Source organism: Oncorhynchus kisutch, linkage group LG4, assembly GCF_002021735.2.
Source record: "Oncorhynchus kisutch isolate 150728-3 linkage group LG4, Okis_V2, whole genome shotgun sequence".
NCBI classification, from domain to species: domain Eukaryota; kingdom Metazoa; phylum Chordata; class Actinopteri; order Salmoniformes; family Salmonidae; genus Oncorhynchus; species Oncorhynchus kisutch.
The window spans coordinates 54,195,738-54,219,393 of NC_034177.2; the positions used below are offsets into that span (position 1 = coordinate 54,195,738).

At 43.1% G+C, this 23,656-nt stretch overlaps 1 protein-coding gene across 8 annotated transcripts in view; it reads left to right on the top strand.

The window, feature by feature from the left end:
• The window catches only part of LOC109889700 (pleckstrin homology domain-containing family A member 5), a 107,864-nt gene that overhangs the window by 70,883 nt on the left and 13,325 nt on the right, over positions 1 to 23,656 (top strand). For 7 of the 8 annotated variants that reach the window (XM_031823234.1, XM_031823232.1, XM_020481319.2 and 4 more), the window contains 7 exons: positions 11,850 to 11,912; positions 14,271 to 14,351; positions 14,792 to 14,941; positions 15,054 to 15,155; positions 15,792 to 15,947; positions 20,096 to 20,213; positions 20,442 to 20,554. In XM_031823234.1, the coding sequence (XP_031679094.1) occupies positions 11,850 to 11,912; positions 14,271 to 14,351; positions 14,792 to 14,941; positions 15,054 to 15,155; positions 15,792 to 15,947; positions 20,096 to 20,213; positions 20,442 to 20,554 (783 nt within the window). The remainder of the gene's footprint in view (positions 1 to 11,849; positions 11,913 to 14,270; positions 14,352 to 14,791; positions 14,942 to 15,053; positions 15,156 to 15,791; positions 15,948 to 20,095; positions 20,214 to 20,441; positions 20,555 to 23,656) is intronic. The other variant, XM_031823235.1, reaches the window with a different exon arrangement.

Consider the following 23,656-nt stretch of genomic DNA (forward strand, 5'->3'; position numbering starts at 1 on the left):
GTTGAAAAGCATGCATTTGGTTTTACTAGCGTCTAAGAGCAGTTGGAGGCCACGGAAGGAGTGTTGTATGGCATTGAAGCTCGTTTGGAGGTTAGATAGCACAGTGTCCAAGGACGGTCCGGAAGTATATAGAATGGTGTCGTCTGCGTAGAGGTGGATAAGGGAATCGCCCGCAGCAAGAGCAACATCATTGATATATACAGAGAAAAGAGTCTGTATAGAGTCCGAGGATTGAACCCTGTGGCACCCCCATAGAGACTGCCAGAGGACCGGACAGCATGCCCTCCGATTTGACACACTGAACTCTGTCTGCAAAGTAATTGGTGAACCAGGCAAGGCAGTCATCCGAAAAACCGAGGCTACTGAGTCTGCCGATAAGAATATGGTGATTGACAGAGTCGAAAGCCTTGGCAAGGTCGATGAAGACGGCTGCACAGTACTGTCTTTTATCGATGGCGGTTATGATATCGTTTAGTACCTTGAGCGTGGCTGAGGTGCACCCGTGACCGGCTCGGAAACCAGATTGCACAGCGTAGAAGGTACGGTGTGATTCGAGATGGTCAGTGACCTGTTTGTTGACTTGGCTTTCGAAGACCTTAGATAGGCAGGTCAGGATGGATATAGGTCTGTAACAGTTTGGGTCCAGGGTGTCTCCCCCTTTGAAGAGGGGGATGACTGCGGCAGCTTTCCAATCCTTGGGGATCTCAGACAATATGAAAGAGAGGTTGAACAGGCTGGTAATAGGGGTTTCGACAATGGCGGCGGATAGTTTCAGAAATAGAGGGTCCAGATTGTCAAGCCCAGCTGATTTGTACGGGTCCAGGTTTTGCAGCTCTTTCAGAATATCTGCTATCTGGATTTCATCTTGTTTGGCCAGCTTTGTGTCAAGTCACTCCAGTTCATACTGACCGTGGCATGTGCAGAAAGTAGCCCATCACTCTTTCCTACTGATCTGTCTATAGTGCCTGCTAAATACAAGGCATCAATGATGTTGAGAAAAGTAAGAAAACCTTTATAGTTCGATGGCTAATGTTAAATCTTTCAAAAACGGAGTGGTAGAAATGTAACGTGTGTGCTGGGAGTTGGGAAGCAAGTTCAGGGTGTGAATCATTTAATCAATAAATGAAACATATTACAAAACATGAAACACGAACAACACACAGACATGAAACTGAAACAATAACGCCTGGGGAAGGAACCAAATGGAATGACATATATAGGGAAGGTAATCAGGGAGGTGATGGTAGTCCAGGTGAGTCTGAATATGGACTGGTGAGCGTAACGATGGTGACAGGTGTGCGCCATAACAAGCAGCCTGGTGACCTAGAGCACCGGCAGGGAGTATATGTGACAGTACCCCCTACCCAACGTGCGGCTCCAGCCTCAGAATGCCGACCAAAGGGACGATCCCGGGTATCAGGAGTGGATTGATCAACTCTGCTGAGGCACGTGAACCTGTCGAACTGGCTGAGGCGCGGGAATCTGGCGACCTAGAGCGCCGGAGAGGGAGTATACGTGACAGTGTCCCCTCCCTGGCGCGTGGCTCCAGCCGCAAGACGCAGACCAAGGGGACAATCCCGAGGATCAGGAGAGGACCGGTCGTCTCTGAGTCGCGGAAACCAGATGAACTGGCTGAGGTGAGAGCCTGATGAGCCGGCCGAGGCGTATGAGCCCAACGAGCCAGCTGATGTGCTAAAGCTTGAGAATCCGAGGAGCTGGCTGAAGAGTGAGAGCCCGACGAGCCGGCTGAGGACTCCCCGGTAGCTCCGGTACTGACACCCGGACCCGACGTACCTTCCACCACAAAAAGAAATACACTCCCTGATGCTTCCCTTAGATGAGGCGTTATTCTGTCACGTGTGCGCTGGGAGTCGGGAAGCATGTTCAGGGAGTTAATCATTTAATCAATAAACGAAACATAATACAGAACAAGAAACAAAAACAACGCACAGACATGAAACAGAAACAATAACGCCTGGGGAAGGAACCTAAGGGAGTGAGTGATGATACGCAGGTGCACGTAACGATGGTGACAGGTGTGTGCCATAATGAGCAGCCTGGTGCCCTAGAGCGCCAGAGAGAGAGTATACGTGACAAGAAAGGACTGTCAATACATGGCATACCAATCTAAACTCATATATAACAGCCCATATATTATCTCAGCCAATCATGGCTAGTGGGAAGGTTCCTGGCTTTTTCCATGGCTAAACCAACTTACCTCGTAATTGAACAATTGTGTTTGTATTTATGGATGGAATACAGTTTTGTTATTAAGGCACATGAAAGTTCACATGTTCCAGAAGACATTTCTGCAAAAAAAAGCATTTTAATAAAAAATACATGTTTACGTTGCTGCTCCTAGTGATGTGCGACATACGCCTAGTCTCCTTAAACTAGTCACATGTCATTGTTGTTCTGTTTTGATAGCATGAACTACTATAGGGCTGACATCAATTTGCTATTTTAGACCTCCCTTGCTTGCTCCCTCAAGAGTGTAAAGTGGCCTATGTATTCATGCTTTCTAAATTACTATGCAGGTGCGCATTTGCCTGAGAAGCTGTTTTATTTGTGACGATTGTATGACACTGCACACCACTTCTCTGCCACTTTTGTGAACTCCTCGGAAAGCGTTAAACTACTGCTGTCTTCCTCTGTCCCCATATGTTGTTGGCATATCAGTACTCCATCCTCTGTGCCTTCAACCGGCCTCCGTCGGAGAAGACGCTCCTACTAGCCCCGGTCTACTAACTTTAAACGCTGTGTCGCCCGCGTGCTAGCGTAGTGGCGGCTTCCCTGTTCCATCTACTGCTGCCCCCTGGACACTATGATCACTTGGCTACATAGCTGATGCCTGCTGGACTGTCCATTAATCACGGTACTCCATTCTGTTTATTTATTTATTTTATCTGTCGGCCCCAGCCACAAACTCAGGCTCTGTGTGTAGTTAATCAGACCCTCTCTGCCTAGTCATCGCCATTTTACCTGCTGTTGTTGTGTTAGCTGATTAGCTGTTGTTGTCTCACCTGTTGTTTTAGCTAGCTCTCCCAATCAACACCTGCAATTACTTTATGCCTCGCTTTATGTCTCTCTCAAATGTCAATATGCCTTGTATACTGTTGTTCAGGTTAGTTATCATTGTTTTAGTTTACAATGGAGCCCCTAGTTCCACTCTTCATACCTCTGATACCTGCTTTGTCCCACCTTCCACATATTTGGTGACATCACCCATTACAACCAACATGTCCAGAGATACAACCTCTCTTATCATCACCCAGTGCCTGGGCTTACCTCCGCTATACCCGCACCCCACCATACCCCTGTCTGCGCATTATGCCCTGAATATATTCTACCATGCCCAGAAATCTGCTCCTTTTATTCTTTGTCCCCAACACTCTAGGCGACCAGTTTTGATAGCCTTTAGCCGCACACTCATCCAACTCCTCCTCTGTTCCGCTAGTGATGAGGAGGTAAACCCAGGCCCTGCATGTCCCCAGGCACCCTCATTTGTTGACTTCTGCGATCGAAAAGCCTTGGTTTCATGCATGTCAACATCAGAAGCCTCCTCCCTAAGTTTGTTTTACTCACTGCTTTAGCACACTCTGCCAACCCCTGATGTCCTTGCCGTGTCTGAATCCTGGCTTAGGAAGGCCACCAAAAATTCTGAGATTTCCATACCCAACTATAACATTTTCCGTCAAGATTGCCAAAGGGGAATTGCCAAAAGGGGAGGAGTTGCAGTCTACTGCAGAGATAGCTAGCAAAGTAATGTCATACTTTCCAGGTCCATACCCAAACAGTTCGAACTTCTAATTTTAAAAATGAATCTCTCCAGAAATAAGTCTCTCACTGTTTCCGCCTGCTACCGCCCCCCCTCAGCTCCCAGCTGTGCCCTGGACACCATTTGTGAATTGATCGCCCCCCCATCTAGCTTCAGAGTTTGTTCTGTTAGGTGACCTAAACTGGGATATGCCCTGGCAGTGTATACACCCTGGCAGTTCTACAATCTAAGCTAGATGCCCTCAATCTCACACAAATCATCAAGGAACCTTGCAGGTACAACCCTAAATCTGTAAACATGGGCATCCTCATAGACATTATCCTGACCAACTGGCCCTCCAAATACACCTCCGCTGTCTTCAATCAGGATCTCAGCGATCACTGCCTCATTGCCTGTATCCGCTATGGGTCCGCGGTCAAACGACCACCCCTCATCACTGTCAAACGCTCCCTAAAACACTTCTGCGAGCAGGCCTTTCTAATCGACCTGGCCCGGGTATCCTGGAAGGATATTGACCTCATCCCGTCAGTTGAGGAAGCCTGGTCATTCTTTAAAAGTAACTTCCTCACCATCTTAGATAAGCATGCTCCGTTCAAAAAAATGCAGAACTAAGAGCAGATATAGCCCTTGGTTCACTCCAGACCTGACTGCCCCCGACCAGCACAAAAACATAATGTGGCGGACTGCAATAGCATTGAATAGTCCCCGCGATATGCAACTGTTCAGGGAAGTCAGGAACCAATATACGCAGTCAGTCAGGAAAGCAAAGGCCAGCTTTTTCAAGCAGAAATGTGCATCCTGTAGCTCTAACCCCAAAAAGTTCTGGGACACTGTAAAGTCCATGGAGAACAAGAGCACCTCCTCCCAGCTGCCCACTGCACTGAGGTTAGGCAACACAGTCACCACCGATAAATCCATTAAAATCGAAATCTTCAACAAGCATTTCTCAATGGCTGGCCATGCCTTCCTCCTGGCTACTCCAACCTCGAACCTCAACCTCCAACAGCTCCGCCGGTCACGGGTGCACCTCAGCCACGCTCAAGGTACTAAACAATATCATAACCGCCATCGATAAAAGACAGTACTGTGCAGCCGTCTTCATCGACCTGGCCAAAGCTTTCGACTTTGTCAATCATCGTATTCTTATCGGCAGACTCAGTAGCCTCGATTTTTCTAATGACTGCCTTGCCTGGTTCACCAACTGCTTTGCAGACAGAGTTCAGTGTATCAAATCGGAGGGCATGTTGTCCGGTCCTCTGGCAGTCTCTATGGGGGTGCCACAGGGTACAAATGTCGGGCAGACTCTTTTCTCTGTATACAGTGGGGCAAAAAAGTATTTAGTCAGCCACCAATTGTGCAAGTTCTCCCACTTAAAAAGATGAGAGATGCCTGTAATTTTCTTCATAGGTACACTTCGACTATGACCGACAAAATGAGGAAAAAAATCCAGAAAATCACATTGTCTGATTTTGTATGAATTTATTTGCAAATGATGGTGGAAAATAAGTATTTGGTCAATAACAAAAGTTTATCTCAATACTTTGTTATATACCCTTTTGTTGGCAATGACAGAGGTCAAAGTTTTCTGTAAGTCTTAACAAGGTTTTCACACACTGTTGCTGGTATTTTGGCCCATTCCTCCATGCAGATATCCTCTAGAGCAGTGATGTTTTGGGGCTGTTGCTGGGCAACACGGACTTTCAACTCCCTCCAAATATTTTCTATGGGGTTGAGATCTGGAGACTGGCTAGGCCACTCCAGGACCTTGAAATGCTTCTTACGAAGCCACTCCTTCGTTGCCCGGGCGGTGTGTTTAGGATCATTGTCATGCTGAAAGACCCAGCCACGTTTCATCTTCAATGCCCTTGCTGATGGAAGGAGGTTTTCACTCAAAATCTCACAATACATGGCCCAATTCATTCTTTCCTTTACACGGATCATTCGTCCTGGTCCCTTTTCAGAAAAACAGCCCCAAAGCATGATGTTTCCACCCCCATGCTTCACAGTAGGTATGGTGTTCTTTGGATGCAACTCAGCATTCTTTGTCCTCCAAACACGACGAGTTGAGTTTTTACCAAAAAGTTATATTTTGGTTTCATCTGACCATATGACATTCTCCCAATCTTCTTCTGGATCATCCAACTGCTCTCTAGCAAACTTCAGACGGGCCTGGACATGTACTGGCTTAAGCAGGGGGACACGTCTGGTACTGCAGGATTTGAGTCCCTGGCGGAGTAGTGTGTTACTGATGGTAGGCTTTGTTACTTTGGTCCCAGCTCTCTGCAGGTCATTCACTAGGTCCCCCCGTGTGGTTCTGGGATTTTTGCTCACCGTTCTTGTGATCATTTTGACCCCACGGGGTGAGATCTTGCGTGGAGCCCCAGATCGAGGGAGATTATCAGTGGTTTTATATGTCTTCCATTTCCTAATAATTGTTCCCACAGTTGATTTCTTCAAACCAAGCTGCTTACCTATTGCAGATTCAGTCTTCCCAGCCTGGTGCAGGTCTACAATTTTGTTTCTGGTGTCCTTTGACAGCTCTTTGACCTTGGCCATAGTGGAGTTTGGAGTGTGACTGTTTGAGGTTGTGGACAGGGGTCTTTTATACTGATTAACAAGTTCAAACAGGTGCCATTAATACAGGTAACAAGTGGAGGACAGAGGAGCCTCTTAAAGAAGAATTTACAGGTCTGTGAGAGCCAGAAATCTTGCTTGTTTGTAGGTGGCCAAATACTTATTTTCCACCATAATTTGAAAATAAATTCATTAAAAATCCTACAATGATATTTTCTAGATTTTTTTTCTAATTTTGTCTGTCATAGTTGAAGTGTACCTATGATGAAAATTACATACCTCTCATCTTTTTAAGTGGGAGAACTTGCACAATTGGTGGCTGACTAAATACTTTTTTGCCCCACTGTATAGCAATGATGTTGCTCTTGCTACGGGCGATTCCCTAATCCACCTTTAGGCAGACGACACCATTCTGTATACTTCTGGCCCTTCCTTGGACACTGTGCTATCTAACCTCCAAACGAGCTTCAATGCCATACAACACTCCTTCCGTGGCCTCCAACTTCTCTTAAATGCTAGTAAAACCAAAGCATGATTTTCAACCGTTCGCTGCCTGCATCCGCACACCCGACTAGCATCACCACCCTGGATGGTTCCGACCTAGAATACGTGGACATCTATAAGTACCTAGGTGTCTGGCTAGACTGTAAACTCTCCTTCCAGACTCATATCAAACATCTCCAATCTAAAATCAAATCTAGAATCGGCTTTCTGTTTCGCAACAAAGCCTCCTTCACTCACGCCGCCAAACTTACCCTAGTAAAACTGACTATCCTACCGATCCTCGACTTCCGCGATGTCATCTACAAAATAGCTTCCAATACTCTACTACTCTACTCAGCAAACTGGATGCAGTTTATCACAGTGCCATCCGTTTTGTTACTAAACCACCTTATACCACCCTCCACTGCGACCTGTATGCTCTAGTCGGCTGGCCCTCGCTACATATTCGTCGCCAGACCCACTGGCTCCAGGTCATCTACAAGTCCATGCTAGGTAAAGCTCCGCCTTATCTCAGTTCACTGGTCACGATGACAACACCCACCCATAGCACGCACTCCAGCAGGTGTATCTCACTGATCATCCCTAAAGCCTACACCTCATTTGGCTGCCTTTCGTTCCAGTTCTCTGCTGCCTGTGACTGGAACGAATTGCAAAAATCGCTGAAGTTGGAGACTTATCTCCCTCACCAACTTCAAACATCTGCTATCTGATCAGCTAACCGATCGCTGCAGCTGTACATAGTCCATCGGTAAATAGCCCAACCAATTCACCTACCTCTCCCCCATACTGTTTTTATTTATTTACTTTTCTGCTCTTTTGCACACCAGTATCTCTACCTGCACATGACCATCTGATCATTTATCACTCCAGTGTTAATCTGCTAAATTGTAATTATTCGCCTACCTCCTCATGCCTTTTGCACACAATGTATACAGACTCTTTTTTTTCTACTGTGTTATTGACTTGTTTATTGTTTACTCCATGTGTAACTCTGTGTTGTTATCTGTTCACACTGCTATGCTTTATCTTGGCCAGGTCGCTGTTGTAAATGAGAACTTGTTCTCAACTAGCCTACCTGGTTAAATAAAGGTGAAATAAAAAGATAAATAAAAAACAGTGGCTGCTGCATATCCACTATCTACACCTGACTGTCAGAGAAATTACCCCCCCTCCCTGTGATTTCAGAGAGCCTGCATGCTCCATATGGAATGTCACCAACATACCACTTGGTCCACATGCTTTCTTTGTGCTGTGGTGTGGTGCTGACAGAAAACTGTGTGTGTGTAAGAGAGAAGGAGAAATATTGCAGTTTGTCTGGACTGTCACGACTTCCGCCGAAGTCGGTCCCTCTCCTTGTTCAGGCGGCGTTTGGCGGTCGACGTCACCGGCCTTCTAGCCATCGCCGATCCACTTTTCATTTTACATTTGTTTTGTCTTTGTCTTACACACCTGGTTTCACTCACCCAATTACTTGTTCATTATTTAACCCTCTGTTCCCCCATGTTTGTTTATGAGTGATTTTTTGTTGTAAATCGGTCCATTATTGTGGGCTCGCTATATTGCTTTGTATTTGTGTATTTTGAGTAAAGTACGTTGATTACTCATATCTGCTGCCCTGCGCCTGACTCTCTACACCAGCTACACACAGGACCATTACATGGACTGACTTATGTTAATGTATTCTGTAAGGAATGCCCTAGATTGATTTTACTCAATCGATTGTCAGTACAATAGTTTTTCTATTGAATTATTTTGAATTTGATCAATCTATTGGGGTAAAAGCAATTGTCAGTACAATGCATTATGGGTTGTGAAGTAGATGGGGTACCTAGTGACACTAATTAGCAGAGGGACAACCCTCAAACCCTTTCCTCAGACCTCTTCCCTTGTTATTAAGGCCAAACGTTTGTCCCAATGAAACTCTTTGCATCACTAGGAGCTAAAGGGAAAGGACAAAGTCAAATCAACTATTGGCCCAATGTTCAGTCACTGTCTCAAATAAACCAATCCTGATTGGGGCATTTTATTTTTCTTAGCATTGTTAATATTATAGCTCTGTTTGGCTCTCTATCTATATAAATCTGTGGTCTGTGTGTCAGTTTGGGACACGTTTCAACTGTTCTGTTTTGTAACACTAACCCTAGCCAAGACCACAGAGACTAGACAAGCAGATTCCTCTGAAATCTTTATCCGTGGTAAAGGCCCAATCTGGGATATGCCTGGGAGTAGGAGTGTGATTATGTAGATTATGAAGAGTTGGAGTCCCAGCACAGAGCCTTGGTGCACACCCTGTTATTTTGAATGAAATGTCCTATTTATACATATCACTTATGCCTATAATATCCCCTAGAGTCTGTTGACGCACCAGTGTGTCAATCTTTTTTTTAATTAAATGTTTTATTTAACCTTTATTTAACTAGGTAGTCAGTTAAGTCAGTTAAGAACAAATTCTTATTTACAATCATGGCCTATGAACAGTGGGTTAACTGCCTTGTTCATGGGCAGAATGACAGATTTTTACCATGTCATCTCAGGGATTCAATCTAGCAACCTTTCAGTTACTGGCCCAACGCTCTAACCACTAGGCTACCTGCTGCCCCTAATCTAAGTAACATAATTTAAGCTAAAGATATCAGTTCTGCATGGGCTGCGTAAAAAGCTTAAATATTTCCAGATCTTTCTTATACAGTGCCTTGCGAAAGTATTCGGCCCCCTTGAACTTTGCGACCTTTTGCCACATTTCAGGTTTCAAACATAAAGATATAAAACTGTATTTTTTTGTGAAGAATCAACAACAAGTGGGACACAATCATGAAGTGGAACGACATTTATTGGATATTTCAAACTTTTTTAATACTTTGTAGCGCCACCTTTTGCTGCGATTACAGCTGCAAGTCGCTTGGGGTATGTCTATCAGTTTTGCACATCGAGAGACTGACATTTTTTCCCATTCCTCCTTGCAAAACAGCTCGAGCTCAGTGGGGTTGGATGGAGAGCATTTGTGAACAGCAGTTTTCAGTTCTTTCCACAGATTCTCGATTGGATTCAGGTCTGGACTTTGACTTGGCCATTCTAACACCTGGATATGTTTATTTTTGAACCATTCCATTGTAGATTTTGCTTTATGTTTTGGATCATTGTCTTGTTGGAAGACAAATCTCCGTCCCAGTCTCAGGTCTTTTGCAGACTCCATCAGGTTTTCTTCCAGAATGGTCCTGTATTTGCCTCCATCCATCTTCCCATCAATTTGAACCATCTTCCCTGTCCCTGCTGAAGAAAAGCAGGCCCAAACCATGATGCTGCCACCACCATGTTTGACAGTGGGGATGGTGTTCAGGGTGATGAGCTGTGTTGCTTTTACGCCAAACATAACATTTTGCATTGTTGCCAAAAAGTTCAATTTTGGTTTAATTTTTTATGGATATCTTTAAGAAATGGCTTTTTTCTTGCCACTCTTCCATAAAGGCCAGATTTGTGCAATATACAACTGATTGTTGTCCTATGGACAGAGTCTCCCACCTCAGCTGTAGATCTCTGCAGTTCATCCAGAGTGATCATGGGCCTCTTGGCTGCATCTCTGATCAGTCTTCTCCTTGTATGAGCTGAAAGTTTAGAGGGACAGCCAGGTCTTGGTAGATTTGCAGTGGTCTGATACTCCTTCCATTTCAATATTATCGCTTGCACAGTGCTCCTTGGGATGTTTAAAGCTTGGGAAATCTTTTTGTATCCAAATCCGGCTTTAAACTTCTTCACAACAGTATCTCGGACCTGCCTGGTGTGTTCCTTGTTCTTCATGATGCTCTCTGCGCTTTTAACGGACCTCTAAGACAATCACAGTGCAGGTGCATTTATACGGAGACTTGATTACACACAGGTGGATTGTATTTATTATCATTAGTCATTTAGGTCAACATTGGATCATTCAGAGATCCTCACTGAACTTCTGGAGAGAGTTTGCTGCACTGAAAGTAAAGGGGCTGAATAATTTTAAATTATTTATTTTATTTTAAAGTAAAGGGGCCCAATTTTTCAGTTTTTGATTTGTTAAAAAAGTTTGAAATATCCAATAAATGTCGTTCCACTTCATGATTGTGTCCTACTTGTTGTAGATTCTTTACAAAAAAATACAGTTTTATATCTTTATGTTTGAAGCCTGAAATGTGGCAAAAGGTTGCAAAGTTCAAGGGGGCCGAATACTTTCGCAAGGCACTGTATGTCCTAGATATAGCACAGACACGTCCAAACCTTTTTCCTTATTTGTATTTTTTTACTGTATTTTTTTGTCATTTGTGAATGGTTTATTCAATTCATTTTTATGGGCTTTAGTTGTAATGGCCAAATTCAGTATTTTATCAAATCATTTGCCATATTTTTTGGGGATACTTTAGGAGGTGTCCTAAAATTCCAAATCAAATAGCTAAATGATCCATGGTATGGCCTTCTTAAAACAATTGCATATGTCAGCTTAGAACCCCCCTCCCTCATAACGGCTTGGACTTTAAAGAAATAAGCGGTTACACTTGGCAAACCAAGTAGAAGGCCTGCCATTGTTTTTGGAATTGCAGACTGACCTTTTAAAGTATGATGGCAGTTGGACAACAACCACCACACATAGTTGTACCTGCCTTCTCATTGGGGTGCCCTCTATAACCACTATATTCTGCGGAGGAAGACAAATCCCTCTGGGTGTTGAATGCACCAGAAGCCTCAGAATAGACAGGCTGCTTAGACTAGACTGTCCTGGTAGCTATCTGTCTTATGTTTGGTGGTTTTGTAAATGTAGATGTATCTGGTTCAATGAGAAATGACAAACCATTAGCACAATTGAATTCAATCAACTTTACCAATCCCAGAGGTGCAATTATTTCTGGCAGGCATAGGATACAGATTGAAAGACAATAACATACACTTAGTTAATACAACAGGTCAAAATATGACCTTATGAAGCTGCATTAGTTCTGATTCTACTGTAACAGCATGTCCTTCTCTACAGATGAGCCCAGAGGAATACAGGGAACACTCCTGCATGTGCAGGCCGCAGGAAGTCGACATTGATGTAAGTCCAACACACTCAAGTATGGCTACTGTGACAGATATTTCTATGGAAAATACTGTCTTGGGTATGACAGTCTTAGGTATGGTGTAAGCCATGTACAGCCTGTTCTGACCTTTGCCCTGTGTTGTGTTGACTCTGGAAATATCTGCAAAGATATACACAATATATACAAAAGTATGTGGACATCCCTTCAAATAAGTGGATTTGGCTATTTCAGCCACAACCATTGCAGACAGGTGTATAACATCAACACATGCAAACTCCATTGGCAGTAGAATGGCCTTACTGAAGTGCTCAGTTACTTTCAACGTAGCACCGTCATAGAATGCAGCCCTGCTGTTATTTGAAGTAGAATCGTCTAGAAGCAACAACGGCTCTATCGCGAAGTGGTAGGCAACACAAGCTCACAGTAGGGGAACGCCGAGTTTTGAAGCGTGTAAAAATCATGTGTCCTCGGCTGCAACGCTCACTACCGAGTTCCAAACTGCCTCTGGAAGCAACTTCAGCACAATAACTGTTTGTCGGGAGCTTCATGAAATGGGTTTCCATGGCCGAGCAGGCGCACACAAGCCTAAGATGGGGTGGCAGGTAGCCTAGTGGTTAGAGCGTTGGACTAGTAACTGAAAGGTTGCAAGATCGAATTCCAGAGCTGACGAACTGACTTGTTGGAAATCTGTCGTTTGGCCCCTGAATAAGGCAGTTCACCCACTGTTTCTAGGCCATCATTGGAAATAATAATTTGTTCTTAACTGACTTGCCTAGTTAAATAGAAGTAAATTTTAAAAAATTAAAAAGATCATCATGGAAAATGCCAATTGTCAGCTGGAGTGGTGTAAAGCTCACCGTCATTGGACTCTGGAGCAGTGGAAACGCATCCTCTAGAGTGATGAATCACTCTTTACCATCTGGCAGTCCAACTGACAAATCTGGGTTTGGCTCTTGCCAGGATAATGCTACCTGCCCCAATGCATAGTGCCAACTGTAAAGTTTGGTGGAGGAGGAATAATGGCCTGGGCCTGTTTTTCATGGTTCGGACCTAGGCCCCTTGTGAAGGGAAATCTTAACGCTACAGCATACAATGACATTCTAGACAATTCTGTGCTTCAAACTTTGTGGCAAAAGTTTGGGCATGGCCCTTTCCAGTTTCAGCATGACAATGCGAGGTCCATACAGAAATGGTTTGTCGAGATCGGTGTGGAAGAATTTGGCCTGCACAGAGCCCGGACCTCAGCCCAATCGTACACCTTTGGGATGAATTTGAACGCCAACTGCGAGCCAGACCTAATCGCCCAACATTAGTGCCCGACCGCACCAATACTCTTGTGGCTGAATGGAAGCAAGTCCCCGCAGCAAGGTTCCAAAATCTAGTAGAGCCTTCCCAGAAGAGTGGAGGCTGTTACAGACGCAAAGGGGGGGACCGACTCCATATTAATGCCAATGATTTTGGAATGAGATGTTCGACGAGCAGGTCTCCACATTACTTTTTTCATAGAGTGTAGAGTTTCTGATCTGATTGTTTCTGTTCTCTGCCAAATCCATCCAAAAAAACATCCAAATCAGTCAATTTAAGCTAAAGATATCAGTTTTGCATGGGATGCGTCTCAATCCCTCGCATCTGCCTATGTTAAATACTGTGTTAAAAAAAACAAAAATATTTCCAGAGCTTTCTTATATGTTCTAGATATAGCACAGATACCTCCTTATTTTTTTGTTGTTGTTATTTGTGAATGGTTTATTCCATTCATTTTTATGGCTTTAGTGGTAATGGCCAAATTCAGTATTTTATCAAATCATTTGCTGTATATACTTTAGGAGGTGTTTTTTTTTTTTTTTTTTTTACCTTTATTTAACCAGGCAAGTCAGTTAAGAACATATTCTTATTTTCAATGACGGCCTGGGAACAATGGGTTAACTGCCTGTTCAGGGGCAGAACGACAGATTTGTACCTTGTCAGCTCGGGGGTTTGAACTCGCAACCTTCCGGTTACTAGTCCAACGCTCTAACCACTAGGCTACGCTGCCGCCCCGCTGTCCTAAAATTCCAAATCAAATAGCTAAATGATCCATGGTATGACCTTCTTAAAAGCATATGTCAGCTTACAACCCCCCTCCCTCATAACGGCTTAGACTTTAAAGAAATAAGCGGTTACACTTGGCAAACCAAGTAGCAGGGCTGCCATTGTTTGTGGAATTGCAGACTGACCTTTTAAAGTATGATGGCAGTTGGACCACCAGTGGCAGTGGCAGTTGGACCACCAGACATAGTTGGTGCCCTGATAGTCTGACATTGCAGTTGAGTAAGCACATAGTTGTACAAGTGTTTAGTATCTGATCTGATTGTTTCTGTTCTCCTCCTCAGGCCAAGCTGAGCAGGTTGTGGAAACAGGACAAGGTTGTCCGGACGCAGGAGGACAAGCTACAGCAGCTACACAGAGAGAAGGTAATGGATCTGTCTACAATAGACCCTGCTGATGTGCTGTCTCCTCACCACTTACTTAACAAAGCCTAACACATGGAGTGGACCCAATATAGATGTGTCCTGATGCTTTATGGCCCTGTAAAATCCACACTGCGGATGGAATCACAGAATCCAGACATTGAGATGGAATTCAACAATATTTAAAAATGTATTGGACTTAGTAGGAAATCAACTAAATGTATTGAACTGATTAGAAAATGAAAATTAATTTTCCCAAGTTAATCATAAGACATGAACAAAATGCATCAGTGATTCGTTTTTTCCCCCAACTTTCTGAAGCGGCATTGGAATGCAGGAATGCCTTTACGTAGCCGTTAGCAATTATGCTAATGATAACCTTCTTCTGGTAGAGATGGAAAGGCTTTGTGTGTTGTTGTCTCTAATGGTGGTCCCCTCCACAGCATACCCTGGAGATGGCCCTGCTGTCGGCCAGTCAGGAGATAGAGATGAGCTTTGAAAACCCAGCCACTGTACATGGTGTCATCCAGCAGAATGAAGTGCTACAGAGTGGCCTGCTTAGTACCTGTAGAGAGCTATTCAGAGTTAACACTGTGAGTATATGTATACACTACATGCAGATACACATACACACGAACACTGCATGCCTGAGAGAAGATGCTGTATGATTTGAAGCAATGTCATTGCCTCTCTTCCTCTCCCCAGGAGTTGGAGCGGTCATGGAGGAAGTATGAGAAGATGGAGAGAGATGTTTCATTGGCCAAGAACAACCTGCTGGAGCAACTAGAGGCACTGGGAAGCCCTCAGGTACACAACAACAACCACCATTAACCCCTGCATTACTCTGCCTTACTCTTTGGGAGAATGTAGATTATGAAGAGTAGGGGTCCCAGCACAGAGCCCTGGGGCACACCCTGTGTGACTTTGAGAGTGTCGGAGGGGTACCTATTGAGAGTGATGAATAGTTTCTTATTTAGTGAGGTAGGATCGGATGCGTCCCGCCGTGCATCCATCCATCCATTCATTCCTCTCAATCTCTCACTCCCTCTCAATTTCTCCCCCATCCTGTAGCTGTTAGAGGTGTAATAACAAATAAATCTGTAAATCAGAGCCCAGCCCAGTCAGAGCCCAGATTAATTAATACAGCCGTAGTGCACTTCATAGACACACACAGGCATGTCATCAGCAGGGAGTGGCTCATTATCTGCTCCTCTCTTTTCTTATCCCTCAGCCACAAGGCTAATACAATCTCTCACTTGTATAAGAGCATTGTCAGCCTTACTCTCTCCCTCTCTCATTAACTTTTATCATCTCCTATTTTTTTTGCAAACTATATTTATCTTTCTGTTCAACTGTTATAGTTATGTTATAGTCTGTGTGTGTGTGTGTGTGTGTGTTCAGACAGAGCCACTCTTTTTACATGTATCTTTCTCTCTCTGTCAGACGGGGCCCCCCAGCCAGCAGCATGTCCACATCCAGAAGGAGCTGTGGAGGATCCAGGACGTGATGGAAGCCCTCAGCAAGAACAAGGCCCAGAGGAGCTCAGAGACACAGGGATACTCTGGCTCCACGCCCATCTCCAACAAACAGAAGAGTGAAGTGAGGAACACACATGTACTGTGTGTACAAAACATGAAAAACACCTGCTCTTTTGATGTTACCTGCTAATTCTTAGGGCTAGGCGTCCTGCCAGCGGCACATTTGTCGACAACTTCCGGTGAAATAGGATATTATGGATATAATTATGGATATTAATCATCTAGGTACATACAAGTGCCTTATATCAGTTAAGCTCTCTAGGGTATGTGGGACACTAGCGTCCCACCTGGCCAACATCCAGTGAGATTGCAGAGCGCCAAATTCAAATACAGAAATATTCATTATAAAAATTCAGAAAAGATACTACTATTTTACATGGGTTTAAAGATTAACTTCTTGTGAATCCAACCACGGTGTCAGATTTAAAAAATGGCTAAATAATCAATCATATTTCAACCGGACAATAACGTGGTCAATATAAAAGGTAAACAAGAAAAGCACTCTCAGTCGCGCGCATGAAAAAGCTCTGTGACACGGCAGGGTCCACTCATTCAGACTGCTCTTATTCCCTCATTTTTCAGAATACAAGCCTGAAACAATTTGAGTCCTAAGTCAATGGATACTGTAATGGCATTGAATAAAAAACAAAAAAATCTAATAATCCTACTTCCTGAATGGTTTTTCCTAGGTTTTCGCCTGCCAAATCAGTTCTGTTATACTCACAGACATTATTTTAACAGTTTGGGAAACTTTAGAGTGTTTTCTATCCAAATCTACTAATTATATGCACATCCTATCTTCTGTGCCTGAGTAGAAGGCAGTTTAATTTGGGCATACTTTTCATCCAAAATTCCAAATGCTGCCCCCTACCCTAGAGAAGTTAAAAGCATAAATTATTGTTAATCTTACTGCATTGTCCTATTTACAATAGGCTTTACAGCGAAAGCGGCGAAAAGCATGAAACCTTGAAAAAAGACTGTTGACATCTAGTAGAAGCCATAGGAATTGCAATCTGGGAGCTGGAATTGCTTTTCAATTAAGCTTTAACCAAGTTTAATCATCCCCAAAGGTTCTGTACAGCTGTGACCAGACAGCAAAACATTTAAGACATCACAATTTCTATACATCCCACTTAAGACACTCCTCTTTCTCTCAATCCTTAGATTTTATGGCTCTACAGGAAGCCAATAAAGAGGGTAACATGATTCCAAACATTTATTACTCTCTTAAGAGAATCTGTCCTCACCTTCTGACCTTAACCCTCTTTCATCTAATACACAATGTCTATCTGTCTTCCCTATATCAACCCCTCACTCTCCTCTCCTCCATCAAACACATTCCAAAGCCTTCTGTCTTTCTTCAGAGAAGCATTAACTTCTAACATAACACCCAGTCTCTTTCATATCCTATCATTCATTGAATATCTCAATGTTCAAATTTTAGCCGATTCCAACAAATTGGATGAGGCATGGGATGTGTATTTGTGCCATTCAGAGGGTGAATAGGCAAGACAATTATTTAGAGCCTTTGAACGGGGTATGGTAGTAGGTGCCAGGCACACCGGTTTGAGTGTGTCAAGAACTGCAACGCTGCTGGGTTTTTCAAGCTCAACAATCTCCCGTGTGTATAAAGAATGGTCCACCACCCAAATGACATCCAGCCAACTTGACACAACTGTGGGACGCAATGAAGTCAACATCTCTGTGGAATGCTTTCAACACTTTGTAGAGCAGGGATCATCAACTAGATTCAGCCACGAGACAATTATTTTGTTGAACTGCTGGTCGGAGGGCCGGAACATAATTACAAATCATTTGTAGACTGCAAAATGACCACAAGAAGCCCAAACAGATATAATATTTGACTAAAACATAATATTTTCTAACCTTGCTTACATTTGTATATGATCACCGGTCTCTCTATTATACATGGAAATACTTGGGAACAGATTTCCCAAATTAAAATCACTTGGAGCTGATTTCCTGGTGTTTTTACAGTTTATGTCCAACAATGAAAATTGAACCAACAAAATAAAACCAGTGGGCAAAATTCTGCTTGTGGGCCGCCAGTTGGGGAACCCTGTTGTGGAGTTCATGCCCCGACGAATTGAGGCTGTTCTGAGAGCAAAAGGGGTGCAATTCAATAATAGGAAGGTGTTCTGAATGTTTTGTCCACTAGACTGCCTGTATGTACAGTATCTAGTTTGTGAGAGGCTTTACTCAGGAGGCTCTATCCTTTCTCTCTTGATGCCATAGATGGTTGGAATTCCTCTGAGTGGGCTGTCATGTGCAGTGTTAGATGTGTAACTCAGTGACCTTATCCCTGGGTGATGTACTGTGACTCTTTATAATGAGATCCGAAGTCCTGTCCAAACCAGCAACTCTACCATAAAGGCCTGATTGGCAGTGTTGCAGATATGGTTGTTCTTCTGGATGTTCTCCCATCTCCACAGAGGAACTCTAGAACTCTGTCAGAGTGACCATTGGGTTCTTGGCCATCTCCCGGCCATGGTCCTTCTCCCCCTATTGCTCAGTTTTTCCGGCGGCCAGCTCTAGGAAGGGTCTTCGTGGTTCCCAACTTCTTCTTCCACTGTTTTCTTGGGGACCATCAATGCTGCAGACATTTTTTTGTACCCTTCTCGGGATCTGTGCCTTGACACAATCCTGTCTCGGAGCTCTACGGACAATTCCTTTGACCTCATGGCTTGGTTTTTGCTCTGACATGCTCTGTCAACTGTGGGACCTTATTTAGACAGTTGTGTGCCTTTCCAACTCATGTCCAATCAATTGAATGTACTACAGGTGGACTCCAAACAAGTTGTATAAACATCTTAAGGATGATCAATGGAAACAGGATGCACCTGAGCTCAATTTCGAGTTTCATAGCAAAGGGTCTGAAAACCTATGTAAATAAGGTATTTCAAAAAACATTTTTACTTTGTCATGAAGAGGTGTAGATTGATGAGGACATAAAAAAAATATATTTTAGAATAAGGCTGTAACGTAACAAAATGTGGAAAAGGGGAAGGGGTCTGAATACACTGTTTGTGTATTTATATACTTTTAAGCGATGCTGCTGAGCGCTGCCATGTTGAACAGCTCTCTCTTGTGAACAAGATATCTCAAACCGGTTTGAGTCCAGCCTGTCAGCTTCTGACACCGATGTGTTGTGGAAGTCCCGTGGGAGTGAAAAAGTTAGTCCTGTCACAGGTTTTTGTTCATGTGTATGATGTGTACCTGTCATAACAATAACAAAATTGATCACACAAAAATGAGTACATCCTGTATAAATAAAGGTTAAATAACATCTCCAGGAGGAGGAGTTGGAAGTGGAGAACCTCTCAGCTCCCCCGTGGCCACCCTTACCCCAGGCCTACGAGCCGAGCCAGCCCAACCTCCCTGCCATACCCCCCCCCCCCCCCCCCCCCTGTCCTCTCCGGTTACCACCATCTGGCGACCGCCACAGCCACCACATCGGGGTCCCGATGATAGGGACCGGAAAGCCGGCCAGAGGAACAGAACACACAGCGTAAGCTGTTGATCGATGACCTATGTCATTACCCCTGCGGTGCTGTCATCACGCATGATCACATTGATCCCGCTCTTGTTTTTTTTTTGTATCATTTTGGTGCTTATTTTTTTATCATTTTCAATTTTTCCTCATCATAAGGACCAATATGTTTATGATGTTCCTTCATCCGCTTGCTTTGTGAATCATCCAGATGTCCCTTCTTTCCATTTCATTATTAAAATATTATTTTGGTGGACGTATTATTATTTTGGGATTCTTTTGAGTTTTCCCTCAAACCTTACTTGTCATAAATGTGGATGTATTTTTGGGTTATTTATATTTTCTTTGTGAATCATTCACATGTATTTGTTTTATTTTGTTAATTAGTTTGTCGTTTTGGAGGTTATTTCAGTTAACCACACTGATTTTGTTTATATTGTTTGGTTGGTTGGTTTGTTGTCCTCTCATTTCTCATTTTGAGCTTCGTGATTTATGAACACTTTATTGTCCATATCTTTAGCAGATCATGGAAATATATAATTTCGATTTGAGCTTGTCAGCATGTCTTTATTATGAATAAATCATTTCTTCACCCATCTCTTCTGATGTCAGTGCGTGTACTGATCTTTCACCTGTCATGTATCTTTGTGTAGTAACTGATCTCTCTCTCTCTCTCTCTCTCTCATGTCCCCCTGTAGGGTCCAGACTACAGGCTGTATAAGAGTGAACCAGAGCTCACCACTGTAGCTGAGGTGGATGAGACCAACGGCGAGGACAGATCTGAACAGTGTGACAGAGACCCCTCTGACACCAAAGGTACACAGTAGAAAACACTCCCAAATGGAATGAAAACGGGAGGGACTATTTTACCTTGTCCAATTAGATTTTTTTAAATTACTGGGTGCCCTAATGAACACGACCATGGATAGAGGTGCTACTCTGTTAGCTGCATTACTAAACTATTAGCTGAACTAGCTTCACCTTTCAGAAGCTGTATGAGCGCAGATGTGTTACATAACTTTAATATTTATGTTCTCCCTCCAGGATTGTCATACCCCGTTGGCATCATTCCCCCCAGAACCAAATCTCCCATAATACCAGAGGCTTCCACCATCTGTGTTACCCTGAGGAAGGGCAGGAGGCCAGACCCACACATGGTGAGTGCCAGTGTGTGTGTGTGGCATGATCAGTGTAGTTACCCAAAGGAAGGTCAGGAGGCCAGACCCGCATGGCAAGTGTGTCTGAGATGTATGGACATAATCAATATTGTTAAGGAGTTGGATATTAGATCATCATTAGATCATCTAAGTAGAATTGAAGTGAAATCGGTTAAGTGGGTGATATTAGGCTAAGCGTTGAGGTTAGGCATACAGTGGGGCAAAAAAGTATTTAGTCAGCCACCAATTATGCAAGTTCTTCCACTTAAAAAGATGAGAGAGGCTTGGCTTTTTTCATCATAGGTAAACTTCAACTATGACAGACAAAATGTGAAAAAAAATCCTGAAAATCACATTGTAGGATTTTTAATTAATCTATTTGCAAATAATGGTGGAAAATAATAATTTGGTCACCTACAAACAAGCAAGATTTCTGGCTCTCACAGACCTGTAACTTCTTCTTTAAGAGGCTCCTCTGTCCTCCACTCGTTACCTGTATTAATGGCACCTGTTTGAACTTGTTATCAGTATAAAAGACACCTGTCCACAACCTCAAACAGTCACACTCCAAACTGCACTATGGCCAAGACCAAAGAGCTGTCAAAGGACACCAGAAACAAAATTGTAGACCTGCACCAGGCTGGGAAGACTGAATCTGTAATAGGTAAGCAGCTTGGTTTGGAGAAATCAACTGTGGGAGCAATTATTAGGAAATGGAAGACATACAAGACCACTGATAATCTCCCTCGATCTGGGGCTCCATGCAAGATCTCACCCCGTGGGGTCAAAATGATCACAAGAACGGTGAGCAAAAATCCCAGAACCATACGGGGGGACCTAGTGAATGACCTGCAGAGAGCCGGGACCAAAGTAACAAAGCCTACCAATCAGTAACACACTACGCCGCCAGGGACTCGAATCCTGCAGTGCCAGACGTGTCCCCCTGCTTAAGCCAGTACATGTCCAGGCCCGTCTGAAGTTTGCTAGAGAGCATTTGGATGATCCAGAAGAAGATTGGGAGAATGTCATATGGTCAGATGAAACCAAAATATAACTTTTTGGTAAAAACTCAACTCGTCATGTTTGGAGGACAAAGAATGCTGAGTTGCATCCAAAGAACACCATACCTACTGTGAAGCATGGGGGTGAAAACATCATGCTTTGGGGCTGTTTTTTTGCAAAGGGACCAGGATGACTGATCCGTGTTAAGGAAAGAATGAATGGGGCCATGTATCGTGAGATTTTGAGTGAAAACCTCCTTCTATCAGCAAGGGCACTGAAGATGAAACGTGGCTGGGTCTTTCAGCATGACAATGATCCCAAACACACCGCCCGGGCAACGAAGGAGTGGCTTCGTAAGAAGCATTTCAAGGTCCTGGAGTGGCCTAGGGAGTGGCCTAGCCAGTCTCCAGATATCAACCCCATAGAAAATCTTTGGAGGGAGTTGAAAGTCCGTGTTGCCCAGCAACAGCCCCAAAACATCACTGCTCTAGAGGAGATCTGCATGGAGGTATGGGCCAAAATACCAGCAACAGTGTGTGAAAACCTTGTGAAGACTTACAGAAAATGTTTGACCTCTGTCATTGCCAACAAAGGGTATATAACAAAGTATTGAGATACACTTTTGTTATTGATCAAAAACGTATTTTCCACCATAATTTGCAAATAAATTCATTAAAAATCCTACAATGTGATTTTCTGGATTTTTTTTCTCATTTTGTTTGTCATAGTTGAAGTGTACCTATGATGAAAATTACAGGCCTCTCTCATCTTTTTACGTGGGAGAACTTGCACAATTGGTGGCTGACTAAATACTTTTTTGCCCCACTGTAGGTTTAACAATCCACAATCCAGAACCATTCAATATCTTGCTTACCCACAAATGAAAGATAACATTTAAATGATGCATGCATCATTCGCTTTCCCGGTGTGCCACTGGAACATTTACCTGAATATCAAGCCCCGCAGGGGCATGTTAATTTAAAAGGTGGGTAGTCACTATAGTTCTGCTTAGAAAGCACGTTGTAACAATAGTAAATGTAATAACACTGGTAAAAGTCATAACTTTTCTATTGCTAATGTAATAAACATAGTGAATGTAATAACTTGCCGGTAAACATAATAAAATGTTGAATGTTACACAACTTATTACATTTAGCAGAAAAAGTTATTATTATTACATTTACCGGTGGTTATTACATTAACCGGTTAGTAACAACTTTTTTAAATAAATGATGTAATAACTTCAACCAATCATCTAAGAACATGTTTTTATGTACTGCTTCCCTCAATTTATATGCACATACCAACGCCCACTGACAATTACAACACAAACAAACTCATGCACATACTACAGGAATACTCATACATAGAGACACTCACAAGCTAACATTGAAATGTACATACATGCACAGTCACACACACACACACACACATAGCTTATTATAATGTTATCCGTTGGTTATTACATTATCAGTTCAGTAGCAACTTTCGTGATGAATAACATAATAACTTCAACCGATCATGCAATAACATACCAAAATCAATGTCTTCATGTATTATTTTCTTTTGATGGACATAGTAGTAGTAGTCCCAAAAAATGCAAAAATCATCAATCTGACACTCCTGGAAAGTTCAAGCCAATCGCTCAAAGTTTTTGAATAATTTCAAATCTGGATGGCAACAGGGAAATTGGTGTCAAATTAACATGTTGTGTAAACTTGCCTGAAACCTGAAGACTTGCATTAGCTCCGCAAGCTTATACCTTGGCATAAGCCCAGCAGAGGCAATCAAAGTATTTTGCTGTACAGAACTAACCCAGTTAGTAACACCAGCAACGTTCCAACTCAATCCAACCAGGTATTTCTACTATAAATGAACTTCTAATACTGTAATAAAATCAGGGCTTTTGTTTTGAAGATTACATATGATTGATGTTTAAGGTGGTATGAATGATATGATGAATGGTACTGGAACATTCATTAATAATTTCATAAAAGTGCTGCAAAAAAACATACTGTTATATACCCACACGTACACACTCAACATGTATTACAAACACACGCATGCACTCACAGGAACCCATAGGCATGTGACAAAATT